The 12,908-nt window shown below is 35.4% G+C and overlaps 1 protein-coding gene across 1 annotated transcript; it reads left to right on the top strand.

Moving 5' to 3' along the window:
- The first annotated feature begins 10,871 nt into the window (after nucleotides 1-10,871).
- Nucleotides 10,872-12,462, top strand: LOC143264475 (uncharacterized). Its single transcript, XM_076531880.1, has 2 exons — nucleotides 10,872-11,356; nucleotides 12,343-12,462. Exons 1-2 carry the CDS (start codon nucleotides 10,999-11,001, stop codon nucleotides 12,354-12,356), a joined length of 372 nt encoding a protein of 123 aa, XP_076387995.1. The 5' UTR covers nucleotides 10,872-10,998; the 3' UTR covers nucleotides 12,357-12,462.
- Nucleotides 12,463-12,908: the final 446 nt, after the last annotated feature.

Genomic DNA, 12,908 nt, shown 5'->3' with positions numbered 1-12,908 from the left:
TTGTCGGGCTTTTATTATTTTCTGCTAATTGATTCGAGATAGCGTTCGATATTAACTGGAGGGAATTTTCATTGTAGTTATGGAAATTGTTGAAATTTTGGGAATTCTGAAATTGGAGTATTTTGGGGAAATTAGGGAATTTTGAAATTTGAGGGTTTGGGGATTTTAGGGAATTTAGGGAATTTGGGGTATTTGGGAAATTTGGGGAATTTGGGGAATTTGGGGAATTTAGGGAATTTAGGGAATTTGGGGAATTTGGAAATTTGGAAATATGGATGTATGGAAACTTGGAAATTGGAGAATTTAGAATTTGGAAATTTGGAAATTGGAGAATTTAGAAATCTGGAAACTTTGAGAATTTAGAAATCTAGAAATTTGGAAATTTGAAAATTGGAGAATTTAGAATTTGGAAACTTGGAAATGTGGATATTTGGAAATTTGGAAATTTGGAAATTTGGAAATTGGAGAATTTAGAAATCTGGAAACTTGGAGAATTTAGAAATCTAGAAATTTGGAAATTTGGAAATTTGGAAATTTGGAAATTTGGAAATTGGAGAATTTAGAAATCTGGAAACTTGGAGAATTTAGAAATCTAGAAATTTGGAAATTCGGAAATTTGGAAATTTGAAAATTGGAGAATTTAGAAATCTGGAAATTTGGAGAATTTAGAAATCTAGAAATTTGGAAATTTGAAAATTGGAGAATTTAGAAATCTAGAAATTTGGAAATTTGAAAATTTGAGAATTTGAAAATTTCCTAATTGAGAAATGTAAAAACTTAAAAATTATTCGATCCGCAAAAATAATTTAACTACAAAAATCAAATTACACTTCAGCAAAAATAATCTAATTACAATAATCAAATTATACTTCAGTAAAAATAATTAAATCACAATCGTATTAACATATTACATACAAAACTGAATACCCATAAAATATAATATTAAAGTAACAATAAAACCCGAGCAATTTCCCAATGGCAATCAACGTGTCACAAAAGGTAAAAGAAGAACAAGGAAAAACGTTTTCGTTACCTGTCCCAATTTTGCCAGGGACCACGACTGTGTAAGTGGCGAGCTATTAGAAAAACAGAAAAGGCGAGCGCAATTAAAAGACGATTACGAGATTTTGTGGACTGAGTTACGTGTTATTTGGGTCTACGGCGAAATCTGACGAGTGCGAGGTGAATTTTAATTGGCGGCGTGAAGAGGGCCACCGCAAGCCGAAATCGGCTTTCGTATTCCGCGACAGGCTTAATCGATAAATTATCGGGGGATTCATAAAACTCTGAGCGGTTTTTCAATTCGCCAAATTCGCCGATTGCCGGCGACGACTGCGACGATGGAATGCATAAAAATCGCTAGCGTAACACGAGACCAAAATATCGAGGATTTTTGGATGGAAGAATTGACGGAATTGTTGGGTGTACAGGGAATAATTTACTTTGAACGATTATGGCTTTCGTGGTTCGTGTATTTATTGCGGGGATGGGGCAGTTTTTGGAATTTTTGGAGAATTGAATTTATTGGAATTTGGGGATTTGGGAATTTTGAGAGTTGGAGAATTGGGAATTTGAGGATTTGGGGAATTGGAATTTGGGGGATTTGGAATTTGGGGGATTTGGGATTTGGGGGAATTGGAATTTGGGGAACGTGGGATTTGGGGGATGTGGAATTTGGAAGATTTGGAATTTGGGAGATTTGAATTTGGGGGATTTGGAATTTGGAGGATTTGGAATTTGGGAGATTTGAATTTGGAGAATTGGAATTTGGGGGATTTGGAATTTGGGGGATTTGGAATTTGGGGGATTTGGAATTTGGGGGATTTGGAATTTGGGGGATTTGGGATTTGGGGGATTTGGAATTTGGGGAACTTGGGATTTGGGGGATGTGGAATTTGGAAGATTTGGAATTTGGGAGATTTGAATTTGGGGGATTTGGAATTTGGAGGATTTGGAATTTGGAGGATTTGGAATTTGGGAGATTTGGAATTTGGGAGATTTGGAATTTAGGGGATTTAGAATTTGAGAATTTGGAATTTGGGAATTTAGAAATTGGGGATTTAAGATTCGGGAATTTAGGTATTGGGGATTTAAGTATTGGGGACTTAGCTATTAGGAATTTAGGAATTAAGGATTTAGGTATTGGAGATTTAGGAATTGGGGAATTTAGAAATTAGGTTATCTGGGAATTGGACGTTTAGGAATTTGGGATCTAGGAATCGGGGATTTAGGTATTGGGGATTTAGGAAGTGATGATTTAGGATTTGAAAATGTAGGAATTGAAAATTTAGGATTCGAGAATTTATGTATTAAGGATTTAGAAGTAAGGAATATAGGTACTGGGAATTTAGAGATTTGATGATTTAAGAATATATAATTTCAGGATATGAAGGTTTGAGAATATTAGAATTTAAGGATTTAGGATGTGGGAATTCAGTGTTCGAAGATTTAGTTTTTTAGAATTTAGAATCTATGTATTTAAAGTTTAAGCATTTTGAATTCAGAATAACTTGAAATTTGTAACTTTGATAATTACTCACCTAAAAATGAATAAATAAAAGTTTTCAATTTTTCAATTTTTTCAATTTTTTAAAGTTTTTCAAGTTTTTTAAGTTTTCCAATTTCTTCAATTTGTTCAATTAGTTCAATTAGTTCAATTAGTTCAATTTATTCAATTTGTTTAATTTATTAAATTTGTTCAAATTATTCAATTTGTTCTATTTTTCCAATTTGTCCAATTTGTTCAATTTGTTCAATTTATTCAATTTGCTCAATTTGCTCAATTTGCTCAATTTGTTCAATTTATTCAATTTCTTTCAATTAGTTCAATTTTTAATTTTGAATATTTTTAAATCTGTTACCTTAAAAAGCCTTAAAATCCCTATAACACAAATGCACATCCAACATAAACAACTAAATAGATATAAATTCCCAAAATATCGCTGTAAATGTACACGAAGTAAAAGCATCCGCGCGTATCGCAACGCATTATATAACAATTACAGTTACAGAATAGATGATTTAACAACACTCGACTGCACGAGCAACAATGACCATTTTGAAAATTGTCTCACTGCCATAATATCCTGTCACACTGAAAGAAAGATAAAAATGATTGCTCCATTCTCTGCTTCACCCTCGTGCCACCCTTGGCGTAGATAATGCGGACTTGCATTATTCTGCGAGCTACAATGGACACAGAAAATACACCGCGGGTAATCTGAAATAAGAAGATTACGGATGGGCTCAAGTTTAATATGTAGGTGCTCACGAATCCAAGTCATTTTCAACGTAAAAGTTTCACTTCATGAACCTCGGCTACTTATAAAAGGAATTCTATTATATATGCATTTACAAAATATTTCGTGTAATTTGATTTTATAGAACAAGTTAGTTCGTTTGTCTCAAGTTTGTCGTCTTTTGTGCGATTGTGAAATTTTTAATGAAAGTGTTGAAGTTTTTAATGAAGTTTATATAGACTTTTATATATTGCGAAAACACCTAAAGAAGTTAGGAGTTTAACATATGATATTGATGGTGAGTATTAATGAAAATGGCTGACACATACTTTCGACAATGTAAAGATTCTAATTATTTATAATAACAAGGATATAAGTGTTCCAAGAATATTATGCAAGATTTTAATTGTTCTGTACAATCTTGATAAGTTCTCAGTATGAAAATATACATTAAAAACTGTAAAACTTTCAGTGTGAAATTTAAATGTACGTCCGCCATATTTGTGAAGAGTAGTGCCACTCTAACCTCACTTTTCCTTTTCAATAACATTCATAAAATGAAGATAACTCGTGTCAAATGTAGTCCTATCTCTTCTCCTATTTTACAAATAATTTAACTTCATAAAACTTGAAACATCGAAATCTAAGAGTGTTCATAAAAGTCAACGTTAACTGCAGTCGAACCACAATTGCAGAAAAAGCTTCGTCACAATGCGACCACATGGTGCAAGCACCGAGTAAGATAATATACTTTTGCATACAGATGGGCTTATTAAACGAAAATCTGGGGATAGAAGAATGCATAAAGCACCGTCTACGGTCCTTGTCTGATTAGGCATGCGACGCCAAGTATGAGGAGGTTGGTTAGTCTCGTAACGCTTGCGGTTTGCCGCGATATAACGACATCAACTACGTAAATTTCCTAAATTGCCGCATCGATATAATCGCAACGGGTTGAAATTGTTTAGGAGACCTGTTCCGTGTAAATACGTACGAATGCAAAATAGATGTCGTTTGATGGAAAAGTTATGATTTTTAAATGTTTAACTTTTTGAATTTTTAATTTTTAGTGTTTAGAATTTTGGAGGTTTTTAATTATAGCATTTTCACGTATGGCAAATTTGAAGGTTTTATAGTATTTTAGTCTCCGAATTTTGAGATCTCTAAATCTTACAATTTTCAAAGCTCCAAATCTCTAAATCTGTAAATAAACCTAGCTTTTCATCTTCAAACCTCCAAATCTCCTAATCTATGACTCTCCAAATCTCTAAATCTTTTCAAATCTCCAAATCTATGACTCTCCAAACCTCCAAGTTTATGACTCTCCAAATCTATAAATCTCTAAATTCCCAAATCCTTAAATTCCCAAATCTCCAAAGTCCCAAATCTCCAAATTCCGAATTTCTCAATTCTCCAAATTGCCAGAACCCCAAATTGTTAGATCTCCAAATCCCCAAATGCTTAATTCTCCAAATCCCCAAATCTCCAAAGTCCCAAATCTCCAACGTCCCAAATCTCCAAAGTCCCAACTCTCCAAAGTTCCAACTCTCCCAAGTCCCAACTCTCCAAAGTTCCAACTCTCCCAAGTTCCAAACCTCCCAAGTCCCATATCTCCAAATTCCCTAATCTCCAAATTCCCAAATCTCCAAGGACTCAACTCTCCAACGTCCCAAATCTCCAACGTCCCAACTCTCCAACGTCCCAACTCTCCAAATCCCCAAATCTCCAAATTCCCAATTCGCCAAATTCCCAAATCTCCAAGGACTCAACTCTCCAACGTCCCAAATCTCCAACGTCCCAACTCTCCAACGTCCCAAATCTCCAAAGTTCCAACTCTCCCAAGTCCCAACTCTCCAAAGGTCCAACTCTCCCAAGTTCCAAACCTCCCAAGTCCCATATCTCCAAATTCCCTAATCTCCAAATTCCCAAATCTCCAACGTCCCAAATCTCCAACGTCCCAACTCTCCAAATCCCCAAATCTCCAAATCCCCAAATCTCCAAATCCCCAAATCTCCAAATCCCCAAATCTCCAAATTCCCAATTCTCAAAATTCCCAAATCTCCAACGTCCCAAATCTCCAAAGTCCCAACTCTCCAAATCCCCAAATCTCCAAATTTCCAAATCTCCAAATTTCCAAATCTCCAAATTCCCAAATCTCCAAATTCCCAAATCCTCAAATTCCCAAATCTCCAAATTCCCAACCCTCCAATTCCCTAAATCCTCAAATCCCCAAATCCCTAAATCCACCAACCCTTAAGACCCCTACCTCACTCCCCTTTCCAAAACTCCAAATTCCATAATTTCTAAAATTTTCAACCTTCGACCCAAAATTTCCCCAAACTCTCCAAACTTGCAACATCGATCACCTGCAAACCTTGCAGCAACATGTCATAATATGTCCACAATAATTATCAGCGAAAGGTATTGTTCATTCACGCGGGTCTCCGTTGCTCGACCGGAAGTTCGGAGATCGTGTACCTCCAATTAAGTATTCGTGCAACATTCCTATAAAGTACACTCGCATGCCGCATGCAAGGTTTTGCGAAAGTATGCAGAATTCAAGAAACATTTAGAAAGTTCCTCTTTCGATGCTTCGTGTGCCTTCTTTGCTCGAGCGTCGCTTTAAGAACGTTTTTAACGAAGAAATACCCTTGCGTCTGTACATTCCTGAGATTGCACTCCAACTGTATTTTGTACTTGCAAATTTTCACTTGCCGTACGCCGTTAACGTTTCCACCGGAAGTAATTTTCAATCGTTTACCTGAACGTACAATGTTCCACGGGTATTTACGGCGATGCGATCTGTATCTCGTTTGTTTCATCCACGTGCAAATAGTTGCAAATTTATTGGCATTCGGCGGTAATAAAATAAAGACGAACACAATGACTTTTTTATAGAATACATTTTTATTTTACTAAATATTTTACGAAATTTATTTTATGAAACATTTTTAACATTTTTATTTTACTAAATATTTTACGAAACATTTTTAACAATTTTATTTTACTAAATATTTTACGAAATTTATTTTATGAAACATTTTTAACATTTTTATTTTACTAAATATTTTACGAAACATTTTTAACAATTTTATTTGACAAAATATTTTATGAAGCACTTTTAATAATTTTATTTGACAAGGTATATATATTAAAGTACTTTCAACAATTTTACTTAACAAAATATTTTACAAAACACTTTCAACAATTTTACTTAACAAAATATTTTACAAAACACTTTACAATTTTATTTTACAAAATATTTTATGAGATACTTTTAACGATTTTATTTGACAAAATATCAAACTCAAAGTAGAAAATAAAGCAGTTAAAAAAAATATTTAGCATAATTTGGTAAAATAAAAGCACCGCAAAATACAACTTATTACCATAGTTTACAAAACAACTTATAACCTAATCATAAATAATTATCACGACAAAATGTCCGGATATCACAGCAAAATGAGGAATAACTCTGCATAATTGTACACAGCGAACTTCCTAGATAAAACCCGTAGAAATATGTACTTCAAGATACAATATGCCCAGACAAAGTTATTATTCACAGTTTTCATGCTCGAGAAGAATCTGACCAAAACATTTATAAAATCTTCCACGTTTCTCACCCTCGGTAAATCTTCCTCTATGTGCCAACACCTTGCACCGTCTGAGATTCTTCTCAACCGAATACGCGGGCATATCATTCCACGAATAGCAGGGACGTTTCGAATCCACTCAAGGGATGTACCAAATATTTTTTTCCAAACGTACGAGACACTCTACGGCCCCTGAAAAATGTTCAGGAAGAATCCATATCTCGAGGACGAACAATGTGTCGTTGTAAATCCGTTACCAAACTTTATTATCGCTTTAATGTTCGATAAAATGTATGATGCCGAGCAATTCTGGTATCTGTACGGTTCTGGGTAATTTAGGGTTCTTGTTACATTGCTATCGTTTGTATTGTAGGGTATTTTAGGTGGACATTTTTTGTGGAATGTTTTTAAGTGGAACTTTGGAAGTTTGGGGTTTTTGGGGTTTTTGAGGTTTGAAGATTTAGGGATGAGTTGAGAATTTGGAAATTTGGGATATGGGAGATTTGGGATTTGGGAGATTTGGGATTTGGGAGATTTGGGATTTGGGAGATTTGGGATTTGGGAGATTTGGGATTTGGGAGATTTGGGATTTGGGAGATTTGGGATTTGGGAGATTTGGGATTCGGGAGATTTGGGATTTGGGAGATTTGGGATTTGGGAGATTTGGGATTTGGGAGATTTGGGATTTGGGAGATTTGGGATTCGGGAGATTTGGGATTCGGGAGATTTGGGATTTGGGAGATTTGGGATTTGGGAGATTTGGGATTTGGGAGATTTGGAACTTGGGAGATTCGGAACTTGGGAGACTTGGAATTTAGGAGAATTGGAACTTGGGACATTTGGAACTTGGAAGATTTGGAACTTGGGAGAATTGAAATTTGGGAGATTTAGAACTTGGGAGATTCGGAACTTGGGAGACTTGGAATTTGGGAGAATTGGAACTTGGGAGATTTGGAACTTGGAAGATTTGGAACTTGGAAGATTTGAAACTTGAGAGAATTGGAACTTGGGAGATTTGGAACTTGGGAGATTCGGAACTTGGGAGACTTGGAATTTGGGAGAATTGGAACTTGGGAGATTTGAAACCTGGAAGATTTGGAATTTAGGAGAATTGGAATTTAGAGGATTTGGAACTTGGGCGATTTGGAACTTGGGAGATTTGGGATTTGGGAGATTTGGGATTTGGGACATTTGGGATTTGGAAGATTTGGGAAATTTGGGATTTGGAAGATTTGGGATTTGGATTTAGCAATTAGTGATTTGGAGGTTTGGAATTTGGTGATTTATGGATTTAAAGATTTTGAGATTTGGTGATGTAGGCTTCAGCAATTTAAGGATTCGGGGATTTGGAGATTTGGATACTTAGGATTTGGAGATGTAGAGTGCGGTGATTTAGGTATTTGGATACTTGGAGATTTCAAGTTTTAGGAATTTGGAGATTTAGGATTTGGAGTTGTGGGATTTAGAAATGTAACAGATTTGTAGATTAAGGGATTTGAATATTTATTGCTCTGTTGATTTGTAGATTCATGAATTTTGTGATTCGGAGAGTTATAGATTTGAATAATTGGAGAGTCATAGCTTTGAAAATGCGAAGTTTGATACATTTAGATATTTGTAGATTTGTAGCCCAAAAACTATAAAATCTGTAGATTTAATGGATGCGAAAATCTTGTCATACTCTTTCATTTTAATCCCCAATAACGAGTAAAAATCTTCCAATTCATCATTAGAATTCCCCACGCTATTCTCTCGCACTATTCGTGCGCCGAACACAATCAGAAGTTTCAAATGCTGAACCGAGTTGACGACTCCGTTACGGCTTATGGTTTCGACGTTTGCCTAATTCCATAAAGCGAGTCCGATGTTTGCATCCAGTTGATTGCGATTCAGCTAACCATATCAACTTATCGGCCGCACAAAGCGTTCCTCGATTCAACATCGTTGCTTTGTGAAAGCGTTCAAAATCGGATGTCCAACTTCAAAAATCGTTTCCTTCCATTTACGAACATCGCATATCCGAAAAGTATCTTCCTGAAGAGGCCTCGAATTATGAATTAACTCGTTTGTTGCATGAATGAACGCATCAAAAGAATTGTTCGCGATACAAAGCATGTTTAATTCAACGCTTTCGTGCAAAGCGCGTTAACGAAGGAACACGAAAAACATTTCACCGACGCGTACCAACTGTTTCCTGTGTACACGACTATTTTTACAGCTCGCTGTTTTGAAGTTCTCTGCAAAAGTAGTGAGCCTTGGTGGAAATAGTTTCATGGAGCACCGGCTTGCTTAACAGGCCGACAGTGATGTTAAATGACTGGACCACCGAACAAGTTAAACGTTCCCTCTTCTTCATTCTTCCCTTGCTAGACCCTTCACGCGAAAAATCACCAAGGGCGAATCCGTGTTTTTTAGACTCCACTGAAAACAAAGGGTTGCATGCTGAATCGCTTCTTTGCAAACATTCAACAAAGAGAAGGCTGTTTTATAATTTTGTTCTTTCATTAATTCTTCAAAATGGACGAAATCGTTTTAAATATTCGAAGGTGTACATTTTTCATTAATCTCTTCAGTTCTTGAATGCGTGTTTGAATTTTAGAGTAGACAAATTTAGAAATTTTTGAACAAGTAAGTAAATTTGCAAACTTTTTTTATAATTATTGTTTTTCCACTAATTCTTCAAAATGGACGAAATTTCCAAAAATTGTAAAAAATAAGGGTGAGTCTCTTCTTGAGATTTTTAATTATTACAATAAAATTAGATAAAGTTTATACACTTATAATATGAAATAATATACATTTATAAGAATCTACACAACAATTTAAATAGTCAACATAAATTTCATTCTTAACATTTGAGTTAAATTTTATTGTACATGATTAGCAAATTCAATGGTTAATAATTAAGGTCAATTTCATTCTACACATTTACTAAATTCACTATTTAATAATTAATGAAAATTTTACTCTACATAATTACTAAATTCAATTTTTAATAATTGAGGCACATTTTACTATGCACTATTACCGAATTCAATTTTTCATATTTAAAGTAAACATTCTACATAATTCACAAGTACATTATTCAACAATTAAGATAAATTTTAATGAACATAAATAACTAAAAATATTTATTAAATAAATAGTTGTACATTCTAAAAAATCGTAACATAAATAATAAAATTATTATTGTATCAACGAAAAAGCAAAACATGATCAACCCCTTTCCTCAATTTACGAATTACTTATTCTTGAAATACGACGGGTAGAGATATCTGCGTCGTTAATTAATCATCGTAAAACTAATACATAATGCACAAGCGAACGCTTAAAAGCATCTTACAGGAAGTGTTCGAAATAATCCCCATTGCTCTGCCCTCTGATATCGATGAATATTTCACGGGGTTTGAAAACATTTAGCCCGCCTCCAGCGGGATTACATGTACCCACCATCAATCGTTGTATATTTTTGATACTTTTCAATCAGACGGTAAAAGATCGTATTATTGGACGCAATCGTTATTACTGCTATTAATTCTGAAGGTGATTCATATTTGCCGTTCTGTCGCATCAATCAACTTCAAATATCAATTTCGAAATGTATGTAATACTTTTGAACGCGGTGTTCAAGATGGAGTTATTGTGTAAATGACATTCTTTTTTAAAATTTAAAAAAATTTTTAAATGTTATTAAATGTACTTTTATTGTGAAATACCAAAATTCCAGAGTAGTCGAATTTCATAAAAATGCAGAAAACCTCAAACTTCCTTACACATCCAATGTTGTAAAATCCTAAAATCCAACAGAAGAATCAATGAACGCACTTTTCGCTTTCGTAAACAGAATGCATTCCAGTGAGTAAGTTTTAAAATTCCTAATTTGCAAATTTGAGTCAAGTGCAAAAGCGTGGGTAAACAGAGGGAAGAATAACTGCATAGTCAGAAATCAACGCATCAAAGTCACGAATGCATCACATCGGTTGTCAAAGTGTCCAATTGTGAGCGTTCCCCTTTCAACATCCTGTACAATCGCAATCGATTGAACGAGTACGCGGAAAGTTCAGACGATCGTTCCGTGTGTAAAATCTAGATCGAAATCCAGCGTGATACATTTCACAGACCCCAGTCCTGGCAAACGAACCGTCGAAATTACGTGATCGTGAATGGGTTTAACCGCTGTAAAGGCCCTTTGCGACTGCAATGGCACCGACCAGTCCTCTCGAGGGCAGGCCCTCGAATGTTTCGTGTCGGCAAAGGACATTCTGCCATCTTGTTCGCCTATTCTGAAAGCCACAGTGCGATCCGGCAAATGTGGCGTCCGGCGCATGCTACTCTCCACCCTTATACTCTTGTTCATAATGGCCGTCGTCTACTGCATATCTTTTGCGAACCAACATAGACGCTCCTTGCGTATACCAACGTTCTTAAGGCAACCTCAAACGGAAACACCACAAGAGGCCGCGGGAGAGGACGTGACAGAGTCGGTACAGGAAGCGGCCCCTGAGGACAGTGCTGAAGATCGTGAGCATTTCAATTGACTGACCGTGATACGAGAACACGAGATATGTCGATAATTATGCAGAACACAATTACCTTGATATGTGTTATTCTCAACATATTTACATATGTTCATATGTGACTTGTTTTCGTATCTTCATATATTTACGTAGTTCGAAATTCGAAGATATTCAAAAGTGTTTGCAACCTTGTCATATGATTTATTTGTCGAGTGTGTCAGTCAAGCATCATACACATATGTTCATATGTAACATGTTTTCATATCTTCATATATTTACGTAGTTCGAAATTCGAAGATATTCAAAAGTGTTAGCAACCTTGTCATACGATTTATTTGTCGAGTGTGTCAGTCAAGCATCATACACATATGTTCATATGTAACATGTTTACATATCTTCATATATTTACGTAGTTCGAAATTCAAAGATATTCAAAAGTGTTTGCAACCCTTGTCATACGATTTATTTGTCAAATGTGTCAGTCAAGCTTCATGTACACATATGAACACATTATTGACTTAATCCATAATTTTCAAGGCAGTTGCTACCACATATTAGTACAACATTAAGACAACTAAAGAATGTTAAAATGTTAGACATATTGTACATTCAGTAATCCTTGATGATATAGATTATGATTAGAATTGGACCAAACTTCAATTGCAATGCAAATACATTGCTTATCACATTCCAACTGTAGTGTGCACATGCGTGCACACATGTGTCATCACGTGTGTACATCATATGTTGCAGGATAAGGGGTGAAGACAAATACAGAGAGTTAACGTAACTCAATTTTATAGTCAATGATTGTTCACTAAGCAAAGTATCATTGAATATAAACCTCGAATCAAAAATTTGAATGAAACAAATCAACCCCATGAGAGTATATTAATATGTTGCACTTGTATGATATAAATATACCTCGTCATCTCGTATCACGATTACATTGTTCCCCGAACACGATTTAGCGAACTATGAACGTTTCAGCTCCAGAAGAGTAACAGAAACGTCGAGGTAAACCGAGAACGGAAACGAACTGAAGGAAGAAATTCGGCCATATACGATTTGTTTGCTTGATATCTGAATTAAACATCAGAAGTGTCCGTAGCCCGGTGTCGTTTCTCATTTCCGGTGGCAGGGTTTAGACTCTATTCGTTAGATGATACATTTCACGGGAAATCACGAGAGCGATAAACTCTTGGCGTCTATGGTCGTTGTAAAAGACTGCGAGTAAGTTCGGAACGAAAGGAACGAGTAAGCGAACCGTTTGATTCCGGATAACGAATGCGTCGACCGCGTGTTCATAAATCTATGCCCGAAACACCGTGCTCGAACTGCATTTTTCATTCGATGCATTACTTGTGGTACGAAGTAACGTTTCACGAAACAACGCCGATACAGGATGCTGTACTCAGTGGACTTTCTTTGAAGGTATACTTGACAAGTTTTTGGACTATTAATACTGAACATATTTATGTTTCTGAACTTTCATGTCTTTAAATTTATCGAATGTTCAAATCGTGAAATATATACAAATTTACAAAGGGGACTAT

The sequence above is a fragment of the Megachile rotundata genome, chromosome 5 (genome assembly GCF_050947335.1).
Source record: "Megachile rotundata isolate GNS110a chromosome 5, iyMegRotu1, whole genome shotgun sequence".
Taxonomy (NCBI): Eukaryota; Metazoa; Arthropoda; class Insecta; order Hymenoptera; family Megachilidae; genus Megachile; species Megachile rotundata.
The sequence above is the reverse complement of the archived record's forward strand: the minus strand, read 5'-3'. Positions and strand labels throughout refer to the sequence as shown.